At 39.0% G+C, this 20062-nt stretch overlaps 1 protein-coding gene across 50 annotated transcripts in view; it reads left to right on the forward strand.

Moving 5' to 3' along the window:
- Window positions 1-20062, forward strand: part of DTNB (dystrobrevin beta) — a 302620-nt gene that overhangs the window by 143240 nt on the left and 139318 nt on the right. For all 50 annotated transcript variants that reach the window (XR_010580546.2, XR_012422596.1, XR_012422597.1 and 47 more), the window contains one exon: window positions 3866-3990. Coding sequence is in view for 47 of the 50 variants with exons in the window: in XM_074012198.1 (XP_073868299.1) it covers window positions 3866-3990 (125 nt within the window). In the remaining 3 variants the exon portion in view is untranslated. The remainder of the gene's footprint in view (window positions 1-3865; window positions 3991-20062) is intronic.

Genomic DNA, 20062 nt, shown 5'->3' on the forward strand with positions numbered 1-20062 from the left:
CCTTAAATTTTTAGTTGTCGATTCTCGAGTCTGGGGCTTCATCTTAGGGGCTGACTGGACAGAAGAGCTAATGCGCCCCTGTCTTGACACAGCATTTTTCAAACTCTTGCTTAGAGACTTTGTTATAGTAGCCTCCTAAACTAACTCATTATCAAACTTCACTTCAGGTCCAAGTCATAATCTGAGATCTTTTAAGGAAATCACTTATTTTTGTGTTTAGACAACCTGATTGGATACATAGTTTTAAAATTTTTAAGGTAGTATCTTTTTTTAGGCCTTAGTTAATACTCCAATTACATGTCTTTACTTCAGTTTTTTTCCTTCCCATACATAACAAGCTTCCCTTGGTGTGCTTTAATTATTTGGAATTCATCTTGATGTATTGATTTTACCTTTCTATTTCATGGCTATTTTTTTAGGATGGAGCTAAAGTAGTCTGTGTGATAATACGTTTCACATACATTACATGAATTAATGGCCGATACAGCAAAAAATCATGAAATTAATACATGGATGACACATGTAGTGTTTCCTTATAAAGGTGAAAGTAAGGTGTTCTCTTTGATATCCTCTGATTGCCTCTACTTGTAATCCTCAAAAAATAAAAAAAGATTTATATGGTTTTACTAGGTAGGTAAAAGCAATCTGGAAAATTCATCTAGGTAAATAATTTGTTCAAATACAAAGATGAATAAGATGTAAATTGTACCCTCAGAAGCAGCAGTATAACAGAGATGGACAAACAAATTAAAAACTGCAGTATGGGGCTGGGCGTGGTGGCTCACGCCTGTAATCCCAGCACTTTGGGAGACTGAGGCGGGCAGTTCGCGAAGTCAGGAGATCAAGACCATCCTGGCCAACATGGTGAAACCCCATATCTACTAAAAATAGATATGCGGAGATGCGGGCTCTTTTTTGGTTCCATATGAACTTTAAAGCAGTTTTTTCCAATTCTGTGAAGAAACTCATTGGTAGCTTGATGGGGATGGCATTGAATCTATAAATTACCTTGGGCAGTATGGCCATTTTCACAATATTGATTCTTCCTATCCATGAGCATGGTATGTTCTTCCATTTGTTTGTGTCCTCTTTGATTTCACTGAGCAGTGGTTTGTAGTTCTCCTTGAACCTGGGAGGCGGTGGTTGCAGTGAGCCGAGATCGCGCCACTGCACTCTAGCCTGGTGACAGATCGAGACTCTGTCTCAAATAAAGACATAAATAAATAAAAATAAAAATTGCACTATAGCATGGTAAGTGAAACAGTGGAAATAGGTACAGGTAAATGGGTAGCCTGGAAAGGCACTTGCTGTCGTATGGAGCAGTGAGGAAAGTTTTCACAGAGGAAGGTATGCTGACCAGCAGGCTTGAGAGATGAGCAAAAAATGTACAGAAAGGTAGATTGGGAAAGGGAGACCTGGAAAAGGCATGTGCCAAGATACAGAGACCTAAAAGAGCACAGTGTATATTGAGTTAACTGTGAGCAGCTCATCATTTACGTGAGTGGGAAGTGGAAAGAGAGAGAGGCAGGAGTCAGGTGTGAAAGCTTTTGTATGGAAAATGAAGGCATTTATTTGGATCTCATTCTGTAAGTGACTATCAGCCTTTGAAGGGTGTTAAGCAGAAGGGTGACATGATCTCTGGGGGCAGTGCAGAAACTGTTGTAGTGTGGGAAAATTCAGCGTCACGTCATGACTTCTTGATGGGCAAAAGGAAAATGGAAAGAAGTTAGGGGAGAAGTTGAGAATTTCTGCTATGTTTCGCTTTATATACTTTCAGGAAATTAGGTTACATCTAGACTTTTCCCAGAATTTTTTTTTTGGGGGGAGGGGGAACAGTGTCTTACTCTGTCGCCCAGGGTGGGGTGCAGTTGGCACAATCTCAGCTCACTGCAGCCTCGATGACCCAGGCTGAAGTGATCCTCCCACCTCAGCTTCCCGAGTAACTGGGATTACAGGTACATGCCACCGCACCAACTAATTTTTTTGATACTTTTTGTAGAGACAGGGTTTCGCCATGTTGCTTAGGCTGATCTCAAACTCCTGGGCTCAAGTGATGCACCTGCCTCTGCCTCCCAAAGTGCTGGGATTATAGGAGTGAGCCACTGTGCCTGACCAAGTTTTCCCAGAATTTAATGTGTTGAAGGGAATAGTAGTAGGTGATTTGCAGTCAATATACAAAGTTTCTGAAAAAATTGTATTATTGAGTCTTTATTATAAATAAGTATTCATTAACTGTGCCTGTATGGTCTTACAGGCAAACAGATTTTTGTTTATTTTGTGTTAAAATACTACAGCAAGCAGCATATAGAAGTCTACTGGGGACGTGGCATTGATGAGGCAGACAACTGCAACCATGTTTTATTTTCCAATTTAAGTGGCACATATGATAATAAACTGCAGAGGCAGCAGAATGAAATAGTTAAACTTTTTTACAGTTAATATCCTGCCAAGAAAATCTCAGATAACAGTGTTATTTTAGGGGAATTGGGTGGACAGTATAATCTGTATAAAAGGAGCCTCCTTTAAATATGAGTTTTAGAAGTGAAGGTTCTAGGCTGGGTGTGGTGGCTTACACCTGTAATCCCAGCACTTTGGGAGGCTGAGGCAGGTGGATCACCTGAGGTCTGGAGTTTGAGACCAGTCTGACCAACATGGTGAAACCCTGTCTCTTCTAAAAATACAAAAATTAGCCGGGCATGGTGGTAGGCGCCTGTAATCCCAGCTACTCGGGAGGCTGAGACAGGAGAATTGCTTGAACCCGGGAGGCGGAGTTGCAGTGAGCCGAGATCACACCATTGCTTTCCAGGCTGGGTAACAGAACAAGACTCCATCTCAAAAAAAAAGAAAAGAAAAAAGAAGTGAATGTTCTATTTAACCTGATTGTGGCATGTTGTTTACTTTTGTGCATATTTATGATTGACTCTTAGACTTGGTAGTCTTTGGTGGGTATTATTCTACCTTCCAGAAGAATGTATTGGTATGCCAACTTATTTTTGTAGCTTTATATATCGTAATGTAGAGTCCTGGGTCTGCATATTGTGAACGTACTCTGTATCCAGCTACATAACCAGACCCTTAATATCAAATGTTCTGCCTCATGTTTATTTGGGAATATCCTAACATCTTGGGGTTGTAACTTAGCTAATTTGCTAACATCCATAAGCTGTGTGCTCTTAGCCTTTTAGTATTGTAGCCCATCAAAAAGTTCTTTTTTTTTTTGAGACAGAGTTTTGCTCTTGTTGCCCAGGCTGAAGTACAATGGCGTGATCTTGGCTCACTGCAACCTCCGCCTCCCAGGTTCAAGCAATTTTCCTGCCTCAGCCTCCCATGTAGCTGGGATTACAGGCTCGCACCACCATGCCTGGTTAATTTAGTATTTTTAGTAGAGACGTGGTTTCAACATGTTGGTCGGGCTAGTCTCGAACTCCCGACCTCAGGTGATCCACCCGCCTCAGCCTTCCAAAGCGTTGGGATTACAGGTATGAGCCACCGCACCTGGCCTCCATCAAAAAGTTCTGACTCTGGTCAGGGAATTAACTTTAACATCTTAGCAAAAATGATCTAGAAGCATCAAAGGAGGGAGTTCTTGCCAAGAGTACACAGAGATGTCCAGAAGGAAAGTTGACATTACTTGATAGTGTGACTTTATAGTAAACATGAAGGAGGAACTGCAGAAATGAAGGACCACAGATGACCTTGGGACAACTGGAGGTTCCTTTCTGCAAGGCCCAATGATGTTGACAATAATGAAACTTGATTTGCATTTGAAAAGATGTTTTTACACTCTTGTCACAAAATTTTTTTTTTGAAGTTCCTTTCATTCTTTTGAAGAGTTAATTCCTTACTGTTTTCTACTTTGACACAGAAATCTCCTGCAAAGAAGCTGAGCCATGCAATTAGTAAATCTTTGGGGTGTGTACCCACGAGAGAACCCCCGCATCCTGTTTTTCCTGAGCAACCAGAGAAACCACTTGACCTTGCACATATAGTGTAAGTATACCCCTGGAAGTGCCTGTGGATCACACTGAAATGGGGGCCTTGTGAAATTCCTGTGGATCAAAACCAGACATCACTTAACATGAACATTGAACTTTTCGGGTTTTTACTTTCTTTTGGGGGAACTTAGACGTCAAGCTTTCTTCTCTGTAAATCACCTTAAGTGTCCACGTGGAAACCTAGCTCCTGATTCCTGAAGCCTGAGTAATATGGCAGCCTCCAGAAACATGAGCCCATTGAAGAGTAATTACTGTTCTGGTTTTAGGTGGGTTGCCTTTTGTGGTTTTGGGTTCATTCCTTAAATCGGTGGTAGAGATCTTTTTCTCTACATCAGTAATGCCCGTAGAGACTTTTAAGTTAATGTAGACAAGATGGAAATGAAAATCAACTTAATTTGCTCTTTTTGTATTGAGAGAAAATTAGGAAACATAAGACTATATTCTACAAATAAAACTGGTACTTTGTATGTATTTATTTGTATGTATTTAGTTTGAATATTCATGCTAAGTAAAGCAAAGCTAGAGGAGAACAATAAAGTTGAGAAATAGAGAAAGGAAAGTAGGGAGGAAGAGAAACAGTGAAGGGTAAGATTCAGCCTGTAAACTACTTTCTTCACTCTGAATTAAATGATGATAATATGCTTCCCTGATGAATAAATTTGGTAGGGTTTTGGATCACGAATCTTTATCAGATGTTTAGAAGTTTTTCTGTTGGAGTGGGCATTCATTTTCTTTCACCTCCCTGATGGAAGGTGTTTGACTAAATGAACTCTAGAGAATCTTGATCTTTTTCCTTTTTTCTTTCAATTATTTAGAAATCTGTTTATATTTATTAAAATAACCCATGCATGTGAATTAAAAATTCAGTCACACAAGAGCTTATAATGAATGCAACATACCCTCCCACACTTCACTGTCCTTTGGGTTTTAAATCTACTAATAGTTATCTCTATATTTCTAAATAATATGTTTGGAGCACTATTTCTTGACTTATCAGTTTTAGACATTGTTATCATTATTATTTTTTGAGACAGCGTCTCGCTTCATCACCCAGTCTGGAGTGCAATGGTGTGATCTCAGCTCACTGCAGCTTCCGCCTCCCAGGTTCAAGCAATCCTCCCACTTCAGCCTCACAAGTAGCTGAGACTGTAGGTGCAGGCCACCATGCTCAGCTAATTGTTTTTTAATTTTTGGTAGAGATGGTGTTTCGCCATGTTGCCTAGGCTGGTCTTGAACTCTGGGTTCAAGTGATCCACCTGCCCCAGCCTCCCAAAGTGCTGGGATTACAGGCATGAGCCACTGCGCCCAGCCAATTTTAGACATTATTGACTTACTTTTGTGGTATAAGGAATCAGCCTCATTTTTAACTCTACGTACCAACCCATCCCTGTTTTTCATAATTATATCACCATTTTTAAGTTGGTTACCTTTTTAATTTTAAATAATATTTTAAAAACTCTGTTTCTTATAACTTCTTTTTGACTTCCACTTTGTAAACTGAGAAAATTAGCATCTTCTGTCTACTTTTCCTTTGCCTCCTAACATCTGCCATCTGTGCCCTTATTGTTATGTTGTCAAAGCTGATAATATTTCTGTTCTCTTCGATAACCATAACTAAGTCTTCTGAGATTGATCAAGGGTTAAATCTAATAAAACCAAATAATGACATTTACAGGTAGTATGCTTCATTACACAGTCACATAGTATGCTGCGATTCTGTGGATCCTTTTGTGCAGTTACTCTGTCTTTGGAGTTCACTGGGCTTTTCTTTCTTACTTACCATCGATTGCTGAAAATCATTCCTATTGAATTTTTAACTGGATTGATTTTCTTGTACAGTTGTTGTTGTTTTTCCTGTAGTTTCTCATTGCTTTCTTCTTGTTGGGAAAAAGGATGTCCTCCACCCCTACATAGTGTTCCATAGCACAGTTTATCTGTTGCCTATAATCCAATTTTTTTGTTAAATCTGTTAACCTTTTTCCTTTTTGATTGGTGTTTTTCCTTGCCTGTCTCAACATTATAGTGGTTTTCTCCTTACTTTTTTCTTTAGGTTTTAAAGATGGCCTTTTCACATATGTCTTTAATTCATTTGGAATGGATTTTTGTGTGTGATGTGATGTAGAATATCCAGTTCTCTTCCCCAGCCCCTCGCTTTGTGCATTTGAATAATAACTTGTCTCAGGGTCATTCAATAGATAATCCATCATTTCCCCACTGACTACAATGCCACCATTGTAAAAAATGAAGTTTCCAAATATGCACAGGCTGGCTTCTGGGTTCTTTATTCTGCTTCTTTGGTCGAATTGCCTATCCCTATGCCAATATCTCACTGTGTCAATTACCATAAGGGACTAAGTAATCTACTTTTTCTGAGTGTCTTGTCTGTTACTAGCTCTTTGCTCTTTCATATAAAGTTTAGACTCATCTTACTGAGTTCCTCATAAAATTTTGTTGAGATTTTTGATCAGAGATTCACTGAATCTAAAGATCAAATTGGGGAGAACTGACATCCTTCTGGTTTTAAAGCTTTCATTCCACGAATGTGTCTTTGCATTTATTTAAATATCTTTTTATAGCTTTAAGTAAAGTTTTATCATTGTTCCCCAGAAAAGTCTTTATATGTTAGATTAACTCTTATGTCACTTGACATTTGTAATTGCTGTTACAAAAAGTGTCAGTAGTGTCCTTTTTCCTACAGTTATTTAAGATATACTTTACATGTAATAAAACACACCTACTTTAAGTGTACAGTTCGATGTGTTTTGGTAAGCATATGCTGTAATGCAAATGGAATATTTTCTGAATTATATTTCTTAACAGTTTGTTACTAGTGTATGGAAATGCAAATAGTTTTTGTATTTTAGTCCACTAGGCAGTCGTCTTGCTTAAATTGTTTGTTAATTCTGGTACTTTATACTCAGATTCTTTTGAATTTTCTATAAATAATTATATAATCGGCAAATAATGACTGCTTTGTGTCTTCTCTTCCGTACCTTATACTTTTGAAAATTAATCATACTTTTTGCAGGGTGGGCGGGTGTCTTACTATGCTGGCTAGCCCCTCCGGTGCAATGCTCAATAGAAGTGGTTTAAAGGCATTTTTGTGTTATTACTAATCCCACAGAGAATGCTTTCGGCATTCATTTAGTATGTTATTTGATGTAGGTTTTGTATAAACTATTTATCAGGTTTAAGAGGTTCCCTTTTATTTCTAGTTTGCTAGAAATAAAAAATGCTTTCTTTTTGTCATGAATGGATACTGACTTTTATCAAAGACTTTTTCTGTATTGAGATGATTATATGATTTTCTCTATTGATGATCAAAGACTTTTTCTTTATTCTATTATCGTAGTGAATTACATTAAGTGTTTTTTAACATCATCTTTACCTTCCCAGAATAAATCTGAGTTGGCCATTGTTTGAATACACTGCTGGATTTTGTTTGCTAATATTTCGTTTAGATTTTGGCTATGTTTTTGAGTGAAACTCTCCTATAACTTCCCTTGATTTGGGGTTATTTTTGTTTTGTTGTTTTTATCACCCAGTGTGCGATTCTTACAAAATGGAGAAGCATTCTCTCTTTTTATATTTTTGGAAGAGCTTGTTCAAGATTGGAGTTATTTTCTTTGTAAATTTTTGATGAAACTCACTAATGGAGCCATCTAAGCCTGAAGATTTCAGTTTTTTTTTTTTTTATTTTTGTGGTTTTTTTCCCCTAGTAGAAACATTTAAGGCTATAAATTTATCTGAACCCTATCTGGGTATTACCCAGGTTTTACCATATAATATTTTTTGTTGTTTACTTCTAAATATTTCCTAAGTTATTTTAGGATTCTTCTTTGAGAAGTATATACTTTCTTAATTTCCAGACATACAGAGGTTTTCTAGTTGCCTTTTCGTTATTCTTTATAACTTACTTTTAGTCTGGAAAATGGTCTGTATTTTTCAATTTTTAAAAATTGGTTAAGATATTTATTGTCTAGTATATATTATACTAGACAGGTTTATATTATGTTCCATGTAAGCTTGAAAACAAGGTTTATTCTATGCTTGTTGGATGCAGAGTTACGTAGTGGATGAATATATGTCCATTAGGTCAAGTTTGTTAATTATGTTGCTCAAATCATATATAGCCTTACTTACTCAAAATTATACATACTTCACTAGGACAGTGAAAATTTATTCTTGTATAGTGACTCTATTTGTCCTTAATATTTTATTTGTTTTCAAGTCTATTTTATCTACCAGTAACATCTTTCAATATCTTTTGCTAGGTTTGTGCTTGGCATAACTTTTTCTAAACTTTTACCTTCAACTTTTCTGTGTGTTTAGGTTTTGACTATGTTTCTTGTAAATTATAAGCTGGATTTTAAAAATCTAACCTGATAACCTGATAGTCTTTTAACTGGCAAGTTTGGTCAATGTTTACCTTGGATTTTTTTTTTTTTTTTTTTTTTTTTTTTTTTTTTGAGACGGAATTTCACTCTTGTTGCCTAGGCTGGAGTGCAGTGGTGTGATTTCGGCTCACTGCAATCTTCACTTCCCAGGTTCAAGCGATTCTCCTGCCTCAGCCTCCCGAGTAGCTGGGATTACAGACATGTGCCACCACGCTTGGCTAATTTTGTATTTTTAGTAGAGATGGGGTTTCACCATGTTGGTCAGGCTGGTCTTGAACTCCCAACTTCAGGTGATCCACCTGCCTCAGCTTCCTAGAATTACAAGTGTAAGCCACCGTGCCCAGCCTGGATCTTTTTTTTAAAAATGAATAAAACATTGTAGATAAAACTGTAGTCTCCTGTGTTCCTCTTCTTCATCTAATCACCTTTTCCTTCTTCCAAAGGGTAGCCACTAACATTTGTTTGGTATCCATGATTTTTTACCTTTTAAAAATACTTTTATTAGATATTTATACATCCATAAAAATCAGATATGTTAAAACTATATATAAATGGTCATGCTTTACATAGCGTTCTGTAAGTTTATTACTTTATTAAGTAATGTTTTTGAAATTTATCCAAAACCTCCAATGGTATTCCACTGAATGACTTTTCCGCAAGTAATTCATTCTTCATTGCTGGACATTATTTCCAGTTTTTCACTACAGCCTACAGTGCTGCTTTGAGCATTCTTGTGTGGAGAAATCCTGTAAGGTAGGAGGCTAACTACGGGTCCTGGGATATGAATATTACACATTCAGGATAGCACGAGTAATAGTATAGTAGCAGGTTAACAACCGAATCTCAGTGGTTCAGCTCATAAATGTTTATTTGTTGCTCACACAGAGTCCGTTGTGGATTGGAATGACGGGAGCAGCTGACCTGGGCAGTGGTTCGATGGTGTAGGCTCCTTTACTCTTCTGGCTCCACCATCTTCACATGAGCCCTCCTTATTGCTGCAGCAGGCAAAGAAGGTGTAGGGACAGCTCAGAGCCATTCTTCTGTGCTTTGCTTCAGAAATGCCTCACAGCCCCACCTAATTTTAAACCTTAATAGCCTTCTGTGTACCTAGGAAGGAGAGGAGAACCAGATACTGGTCAGCTCTAGTAACTTGTTCTACAAGTGTCTTCAACTCTACACGATACTACCTAGAATTTAGATTTTATAGTTTAACTACTTATTAGTCTGAATTACTCCCAAGCCAAGAATATAGTCAGCAGACCACCCAAGAAAAAAAAAACAAAAAAAACAAACTTTGGTAGATTCTCTTTTAGATTCAGATGAGATGTTGAGCAGTTAATTATATTTAGTTTGACTAGATAACTTTTGCTTTTGAGGTTCCTTTCAACTTTGAGTTTCTATGTCTTATAGATTTTTTTTCTGTATTCAATACGTGTTAATGGTTCCCAAACTTGGCTGATACCAAGATCACTCAGAAAGCCTTAAAAAGTACAGAAGAGCCGGGCGCGGTGGCTCATGCCTGTGATTCCAGCACTTTGGGAGGCTGAGGCAGACAGATCACCTGCGGTCTGGAACTCGAGACCAGCCTGACCAATATGCAGAAACCCCATCTCTACTAATAATACAAAATTAGCTGGGTGTGGTGATGCATGCCTGTAATCCCAGCTACTCGGGAGGCGGAGACAGGAGAATTGCTTTAACCTGGGAGGCAGAGGTTGCAGTGAGCCAAGATCACGCCATTGTACTCCAGCCTAGGCAACAAGAGCGAAACTCTGTCAAAAAAAAAAAAAAAAAAAAAAAAAAAAAACCAGTACAGATGACCAAGTTACTTCCATTCTAGGTCAACTTAATCATAATTCTGGAGGTGGCCTAAGATTCTACCTTTTGAAAAAGTTCCCTAATATATCTGATCAGTTTACAGAACCACTGTATTAGGAGGACATAAAGAGTTTCAGCTATATGAAAGCAAACTAAAAATACAACACCAAGTATTAAGAAATGTGCAGAGTGCAATGCAGAGTACAAATACAAACATATGAGTAGCATTTCTTTTTTTGGAGACAGAGTCTTGCTCTGTTGCCCAGGCTGGAGTGCACTGGTGTGATCTCAGCTCACTGCAACCTCCTCCTCCCAGGCTCATGCAATTCTCATGCCTCAGCCTCCTGAGTAGCTGGGACTACAGGTGCGTGCCACCATGCCTGGCTAACTTTTCATATTTTTTGTAGAGATGTGGTTTCGCCATGTTGACCAGGCTGGTCTCGAACCCCTGACCTCAAGCAATCCGCCTGCCTTGGCTACCCAAAGTGCTGAGATTACAGGCTTGAGCCACTGTGCCCAGCCATGAATAGCAATTCTTAACGCTTGCTAAGATTCTTAATTATTCATTAATTCAGCAAATACTTATTGAAGATTTTCTACTACTCTGCAAGGTCCTAACAGTGTTCACATAGTACTTTGTGCGTTTGCAAATAGGTTTGAGTGACAGTGAAGAAGCCAGTTTTATGTAGTTGCAGTAGGCTAACCAGAATTTAGTTCATGAGATCCTTTTGATTGAAGGTTAATGCTGTTGATAGACTTTTCTGATAGGCTCACCAATATTTCATTTTGTGTGTAGTGAGCAAAATAATAAATTAGTACAAATCAAAGTCTGACTCTTTAGAAAATGTGTGGACTCCAGACCTGGTGCCGTGGCTCACGCCTGTAATCCCAGCACTTTGGGAGGCCAAGTTGGGTGGATCACCTGAGGTCAGGAGTTCAAGACCGACTTGACCAATATGGTGAAACCCTGTCTCTACTAAAAATACAAAAATTAGCTGAGTGTTGTGGTAATCCCAGCTACTTGGGAGGCTGAGGCAGAAGAAATGCTTGAACCTGGGAGGTGGAGGGTGTAGGTTGCAGCGAGCCGAGATTGCACCACTGCACTCCAGCCTGGGTGACAGAGCAAGACTCCGTCTCAAAAAAAAAAAAAAAAGACCTCAGTTTGCCTTTCTGTAAAATGGTGATAATAAAACCTGTCTTAATTGTCTCAGGATTTTTTTTTTTAAAGATAATATATGGAAAAGTGCTTTTAAGTGGTTAGAAGGCTATAAACTTTTAAAGTCTTTTCCTTCAAATAAAGTTAATCATGTCACAAAAATGTAAACTCCACAAAGGCTGAACTTTATCTTGTTCTCCACCGAATTCCCAGTACGTAAAATACTGCTTGGTGCATGGTAGGCACCTAAAATATATTGAGCGAATGAATTATACCCAGCACAATTTATATACACAGGCATCCAACGCCTCCCCGCCATTTATGTTTTCGTGTTCAGTTTTGGTTTTGGTTTTCTTTCAGAAAGTGATACAAGTCATGTACCTACAGTTTCCTAAAGCCGCCACTAGATGTCAGGCATATTTCCTTGTGTTCCTTTCTGGGGGGGTGGTGAGAATATTGAGTAAACAAGGTTTTTCAAATAAATCTCAAGACGTGTATTCAAAACAAAGCCAATTCACGTATCAACACTCTAGCAACTTCTCTTGCTTCCAAGTCTCTGAGAGAAATGAGTTGCTCCTTTTGGCAAAAACACATTTACACCACGTCTAGCTCTGGATGCCTCTAACAGGCTTCCTGTGATCCGAATTCAAGCAATTTGCTCTTGCTAATTTTCTTAACCACAGAGTTCTTAAGCCTAATCTCTTTAATTAGTGGTTAGTCACCATTGCATTTCGGTTTGTGTAGATTTATTTCTGAGGGGAAGCAAAACTTACATGTGTTGGCTTAGTATATCTATTCCCTTGAATTCCAGTGAGAAAGAGCCCAGCGTCTTCCACAGCACACACCTGGGATTCATCTTAACAGGGGTGGGCAAACTATAGCCTGCAGGCTAAGGCCAGCCTGCCCCTCGTTTTTATGTGCCCCATGATCTAACAAGACTTATATTTTTAAATGTTTGAAGAGAAATAAAATATTTTATAAAGTGAAACTTACATGAAAATAATGTCAGTGTCCATAAGTAAAGTTTTATTGGGACCGACCTCAGTAGCTCACCCAGCACTTTGGGAGGCCAAGATGAGTGGATCACTTGAGATCAGGAGTTCAAGACCACCATGGCCAACATAGTGAAACCCGGTCTTTACTAAAAAATAGGAAAATTAGGCCGCTACAGTTGCATGCGCCTATAATCCCAGCTACTCAGAAGGCTGAGGCACGAGGATTGCTTGAGCCTGGGAGGTGGAGGTTGCAGTGAGCTGAGATTGTGCCATTCCAGCCTGCATGACAGAGCAAGACTCTGTCTTAAAAAAAATAAAAATAAAAAATTACTGGGACACAGCCATACTCACTCATTTTTATGTTGTTTATGGGTACTTTCGAGCTACAGTGGCAGAATTGAGTCATTAATGACTGAGACCAAATGGCCCTTAGAGTCTAAATTATTTACTATCTGGCCCTGAAAAAGTTTGCCAACCCCTGCTGTCAAAGAAGGGTGTCTAAAAACTTCTAATTTAGGGCACTTTGTGCTTCTTTAGACTGTCTTTTCTGAATGATCACCATCTTTGGTTTGATAGCCCAAGTTGTTTTTTCACCCAGCGCTGAAGATAACATCTTTTGCTGAAGGACTCACATAAAATTTGTTACCTAGAAACCAGACTGCCTCTTACTGACAGAAGTCTTTTATTTGTTTCTTGCATCCTTTGCATACATAAATATATAGCATGTTTGAACAGCTAAGCCAACCAATTTTCTCCATACGTTGCATCAAAACAGAATTAACCTAATTAAAAAATACTGTTATACTGTTAAATTATACTGTAATTATAAAACTGTAATTACAGTAATACTTTAATGTGGCTCTAATTGTTCTATTTTAACTGCTCTTCTGTTTAATACTGACTTAGACTCTGCATATACATTACTTTGATTTGAACTTAAAAAATCTGTTCTCTGTTGTTTTTTTCCTATACCTCATAGATCTAATTTTTGAACTTCGGACAACTATGCTTTAAGCATCGATGCTATCAGTGCTTATGAACTTTTTGGTAAAACACAAATATGCTTGTTTTCTACTTATTCATAACAACTTTAAATATATCAGCAGAATTCACCAGACCAGGAGTAAAATAAGACCATTTGTTAACCCTATGAAAGAACAAGTCTAACTTCTTGTTTATGTTGTTTAATTATTAAAGCACATTTTTGTGACACGTCTTTTAAAATGATGGATGAGTCTGGAGTTAAAAATGGCTTTTGTGACAAGGGCACTTATGGTGAATTGCCTTGCTGTTTACAGCTGTTTTTAATTGTTTTGTTTGTTTGTTTGTTTGAGACAGAGTCTCAGAGTCTCGCTCTGTCGCCCAGGCTGGAGTACAGTGGCTCAATCTCGGCTCACTGCAGCTTCCACCTCCTGGATTCAAAGAGTTCTCCTGCCTCAGCTACCCAAGTAGCTGGGTCACACACCACACCTGGCTAATTTTTGTATTTTTAGTAGAGACGAGGTTTCACCATGTTGGCCAGGCTGATCTGAAACTCCTGACCCCGTGATCTACCTGCCTTGGCCTCCCAAAGTGCTGGGATTACAGGCGAGAGCCACTGCACCCAGCCTACAGCTTTGATAAGCCAATTTTTTTTTTCTGAAGAGAGTTATTAATTGGATTTATTGTATTCTCAAATTATCGGATGTTATAGAATTCATAATATTGCTAAGTTAGTCTAGGTTGAAACACTGTCTTCCACAGTGTTTATTGAATGTGTATTGTGAGTTGGGCTCTCTTCTTTTGATGGGAGACGAGAGTCATTTGAGGAAACTGACAAGATGATACTTTTTTCTTAGACCTCTAGGTGAATCTGATGTTCCAATTGCTTGAAAGGAGTATCAGATTCATTCTAAGTATCTTGATCTCCTGAGGCTGAACCTATTTGGAAGATTGTAATCTTGAAGCATTTCTAACAGGTAAATATGCAGGTTGAGCATCTCAAATCTGAAAATTTAAAATCTGAAATGCTCCAAAATCCGAACTTTTTGAATGCTGACAGGAAAAGCTCATTGGTGCATCTCACATTGTGGATTTTTGGAATTCGCATGGTCAACCAGGGTAAATAGAATGCAAATATTCCAAAATCTAAAATATGAAACACTCTGATCCCAAGCATTTTGGATAAGGGATTCTCAACTTGTACTTTGATTCCTAGATCATAGCTCATCTGATACTGTCTTGGCATTTTGCTGTAATGATTTTTTGGGTTGTTTGTTTTTTAGAGATAGGGTCAGCACCATAAGACAGGGTGAGAAAACAAAAGTAAAAAAAAAAAGATAGAAATAGGGTCTTGATATGTCACTGAGGCTAAAGTGCAGTGATGTGATCATAGCTCATGGTAACCTCAAAACTCCTGGGCTCAAGAGATCCTCCTGTCTCAGCCTGCCAAGTAGCTAGGACTATAGGCACATGTCACCACGCCTGGCTGATTTTTATATTTTTTCGAAGTGATGGGGTCTTCCTATGTTGCCCACTCTAGTGTTGAGTTCCTGGCCTCAAGAAGTCCTCCTACCTCAGCCTCCCATAGATTATAGACGTGAGCCACTGTGCCTGGCCTGCTGTAATGATTTTGAAAAAATTACCCTTGGTGACATAATTTGCTTACCAATGGGCCATTAGGCACCTAAAACTTGGGGTCTATTCAGTTTGTCTTTTTGGGAAAGTAAGAGTTGCTTTTTATTCTCCTGTATATATAGCCTAGCATGTGAAAGCCGTCAGGTCACAGCTCATCTGATACTCGTTCTGTCTTGCATTTTGCTGGGATGTATTTGAAAACCTAGAGGCTGAGGAATACAGGGTTTTCTTAGAGCCTTGAGCTTCACTGTGTCCTGGTATGAATGTTATCTGTTTTGCTTCCTCTCAGGATGAAAGTCCCAGAATCATTCCTCTGAGCTTAAGGTAGCTTGCTCGCCCTGGAAGCATACCTCTCCAAAAAGGAAAGGAAGAGCAAAGAGGGCCATGCGTCATCTAAGACAGTCCTAGAAATAGGATAACGTTTTTGCCTGAACCTCAGTATGTGTGTGTGTGCATGTGTGTGTGTGCATGTGTGTGTGTGCGTGTGTGTGTGTACGTGAATGTGAGTGTGTGTGTTGGGGTGGGGGAGAGAGGAACTTGCACTCACAAACTCACACATGTGCATGTATATGTGTGGTACCTGTGTGTGTTTGAGAGAGAGGGGGCTGCTCATTTGAACAGTAAATGCAATGAGTATGGTGCAGTGAGGAGAAACAGCATTATGTAATACAACAAAACTCAGAACTGTCAAGCTTTAGTCCAAGCAGGATGATTATTTACAAGTGGCTGTGACTTTGTTCTGCTGAGTTTCACTCTGTTCTTGAGATTTTCTCACCCTGTTTGCCATTATCCTACCATAAAGCTCTCTGCTTTTGGCCGGGCGCGGTGGCTCAAGCCTGTAATCCCAGCACTTTGGGAGGCCGAGGCGGGTGGATCACGAGGTCAGGAGATCGAGACTATCCTGGCTAACATGGTGAAACCCTGTCTCTACTAAAAATACAAAAAACTAGCCGGGCGTGGTGGCGGGCGCCTGTAGTCTCAGCTACTTGGGAGGCTGAGGCGGGAGAATGGCGTGAACCTGGGAGGCGGAGCTTGCAGTGAGCCGAGATCACGCCACTGCACTCCAGCCTGGGAGACACAGCGAGACTCCATCTCAAAAAAAAAAAAAAAAAAAAAGCTCTCTGCTTTTAAACTCAGAATCTCACGAAACCTCACAAATCATCATCCTTGGTATTCTTTTTTTTTTTTTTATTGCGGTAAAAAAAAACCCATAATATAAAATTAACTATCTTAATTTTTTTAAGTGTATGGTTTTTAAGTGTACAGTTCAGTAATGGCAAGTATAATATTGTTGTTAAACAGATCTTCAGAACTTTTTCTATATCCATTAAATAGCAATGCCCTTTCCCGTCCACCCCCTGTAACCACCATTCTACTTTATGTTTCTACTAATCTGACTGCTTTACCTACCTCATGTAAGTGGAATCATACAGTATTTGTCTTTTTGTGACTGGCTTGTTTCACTTAATATAATGCCCTCAAGGTTCTATGTTGAGGTATCTATGTTGCAATGTGTGATAGGATTTCCTTCCTTTCTAAGGCTGAATAATATTCCATTGTATGTAGATACCATATTTTGCTCATCCATTCATCCACCACTGGTAAGATGTGGTACCTACATACAGTGGAATATTACTGGGCTGCTTTCACCTCTGGGCAATTATGAATAGTGCTGTTATGAACATAGATCTCTTGGAGACCCTGCTTTCAGTTCTTTTGTATGTCTTCCTGGTAGTGGGATTGCTGGATCATATGTTCTATTTTTAATTGTTTGAGAATTTGAGGAACCCTCGTACTGTTTTTTATAGAGCTTGCATTATTTTATAATCTCACTAGTAGTGCAACAGAGTTCTGACTTTGCACATCCTTGCCGACACTTGTTATTTTATGATGATTTGTTTTTATAGCAGTATTCATAATGGGTATGAAGTAATATCTCATTGTGATTTTGATTTGTCTTTTTTTTTTTTTGAGGTCTAATTTATGTTCTGTAAAATTCACCCATTGTGACAGTTAAATTATTTTCAGTTAATTTATATAATTTTGCAACCATTGCCACCATCCAGTTTAAGAATATTTCCATCATCCAAAAAATTCCCTCCTATCCATTTGTAGTCAATCCCAGCTCCCACTTCTAGCCCTAAGGCAATCACCAAACTACTTCCTGCTTTTTCTAGAAATTACATATAAACAGAATCGTACAATATGTAGTCTTTTGTTTCTGACTTCTTTCATTTAGCATAGTATTTTTGGGGTTTATCCATTTGTTTCAAGAATAAATAGGTCATTCTTTTTAATGTTGGAAACGCCCTTTGTATGAATAGATAACATTTTGTTATCCATTCACCAGTTAATGGACATTTGGTTCATTTTTAGTTTTTGACTCTTACGAATAACGCTGCTATGAACATTCATGTCTTTCGGTAGACATATGTTTTCATTTGTCTTTAGTACATATCTAGGAGTAAAACTGCTGAGTCATGCAGTGTAAGCATATGTTTAACTTTTTTTTTTTTTGATACAGAGTTTCACTGTTGTTGCCCAGGCTGGAGTGCAATGGTGCGGTCTTTGGCTCATTGCAACTTCTGTCTCCCGAGTTCAAGTGATTCTCCTTCCTTAGCCTCCCCAGTAGCTGGGATTACAGGTGCCCACCACCACGCCCAGCTAATTTTTGTATTTTTAGTACAGACGGGGTTTCACCATGTTGGCCAGGCTGGTCTCGATCTCCTAACCTTGTGATCTGTCCGCCTTGGCCTCCCAAAGTGCTGGGATTACAGGCATGAGTCACCATGCCCCGCCAAGGGTAGGCTGAATATTTTAAGAAATCGCCGGCCGGGCGCGGTGGCTCACACCTGTTATCCCAGCACTTTGGGAGTCTGGGGTGGGAGAATTGCTTGAGGCCAGGAGTTCGAGACCAGCATGGGCAACATGGCAAAACCCTGCATCTACGTAAAAAAGACAAAAAAATTAGCTGGGTGGGGTGATGTGTGCCTGTGGTCCCAGCTGCTCGGGTGGCTGAGGTAAGAGGATCACTTGAGCCTGGGAGGTTGAGGCTGCAGTGAGCCAGGATTATACCACTGCACTCCAGCCTGGATGACAGAGTGAAACCCTGTCTCAAAAACGAAAGAAAGAAAGTGACAGGACTATGTTACAGTCCCATCAGTAATACTTAAGAGTTCCAGTCTTTCCACATTCTCATCAGCACTTTGGTATATTGTCATTCTTTGGACTATAGCCATCCCAGTTAGTGAGTGTTAGGATCTTATTGTAGTTTTAATTCGTATTTCCCTAATGACTAATGATATTGAGTACCTTTTCATGTACACATGAACCATGCACCTATCTTCTTTGGTACAATTGTCTATTTAGATATTTTGCCCACTTAAAAATATTTACATAAACTTTTTATTTTAGAATAGTTTTAGATTTACAGAAAAGTTTCATAAATTGGGCAGAGTTTCTGTACACGCTGCACTCAGTTTCCCCTGTTGTTAACATCTTAGAAATGAAACAGCCGGGTGCGGTGGCTCACACCTGTAATCCCAGCACTTTGGGAGGCCGAGGCAGGTGGATCAGCTGAGGTCAGGAGTTCGAGACCAGCCTGGCCAACATAGTGAAACCCCATCTCTACTAAAAATACAAAAAATTAGCTGGGCGCGGTGGTGGGCACCTGTAATCCCAGCTATTCAGGAGGCTGAGGCAAGAGAATCGCTTGAACCTGGGAGGTGGAGGTTGCAGTGATCCAAGATCGCACCATTGCACTCCAGTCTGGGCAACAAGAGTGAAACTCTGTCTCAAAAAAAAAAAAAGAAAGAAAGAAATGAAACAGTCTTGATTTTATTATTTACTAAACTCCATACTTTATTAGAATTTCATTAGTTTTTTCCCTAACATTCTTTTTCTGTTCCAGAGTCCTATCCAGAATATCAGATTACATTTATTCATGATGTCTCCTTGGGCACCTCTGGGCTGTGACAGTTTCTTTTGCCCATTTTATAATTGGGTTGTCTTCTTCATACTGAGTTTTAAGAGTTCTTTATATATTCTGGACACAATTCTATATCAGATATGTGACTTGCAAATAATTTGTCTCAGTGTATGTCTGTCTTCTCATTTTCCCAATGATCTTTTGAGGAGCAGAGGCTTTTAATTTTTAGGAAATCCAGTTTATAAGTTTTTTCTTTTATGGATTGTGTTTTCAGTGTCATATCTAAGAAATCTTTGCCCAGTTGAAGGTCACAAAGGTTTTTCTCCTAAAAGTTTTATAATTTTAACCCTACATTCATGTGAATTTTGAGTGAATGTTTATGTCTGGTTTGAGATAAGGGTCTAAGTTCCTCTTTAAATATGTGCAGACGGGCACGGTGGCTCATGCCTGTAATCCCAACACTTTGGGAGACCGAGGTGGGTGGATCACTTGAGGTTGGGAGTTTGAGACCAGCCTGGCCAACATGGTGAAACCCTGTGTCTACTAAAAATACAAAAACTAGCCGGGCATGGTTGATCCACCTGCCTCGGCCTCCGAAAGTGCTGGGATTACAGCCGGGTACTTGTAATCCCGCTACTCGGGAGGCTTAGGCAGGAGAATGGCTTGGGAGGTTGCAGTGAGCCAAGATCGCATCACTGCACTCCAGCCTGGGCAAGAAGAGCAAGACTCAGTCTTAAATAAATAAATAAATAAATAAATAAATAAATGCGTAGATATCCACTTGTCCAAGCACCAGTTGTTGAAAAGACCATTCCTTGCGCCGTTGAATTGTCTTGCCATCTTTGTCAAAATCAACCGACTGTACATATGAATTTATTTCTCAATTCTGTCCCATTGACCTATGTGTATATCTGTCCTTATAGCTATACCGTATGATCTTGGTTACTATAACTTAATAGTAAGTTTTGAAATTGAGTAGTGTAAGTTCTCTTCTTTTTTCAAAATTGTTTTGGGTATTTTAATCTTTCGCATTTCCACACACATTTTAGTCTATATCTGTCAATTTTAACAAAAGATTTTGACAAGGATTCTATTAAATCTATTGATCACTTCTCCTCTTCTTCCTTCTCACACTCTACCCTTCTTCTTCCTTGTTT

This window comes from Macaca fascicularis, chromosome 13 (assembly GCF_037993035.2).
Source record: "Macaca fascicularis isolate 582-1 chromosome 13, T2T-MFA8v1.1".
Classification (NCBI taxonomy): domain Eukaryota; kingdom Metazoa; phylum Chordata; class Mammalia; order Primates; family Cercopithecidae; genus Macaca; species Macaca fascicularis.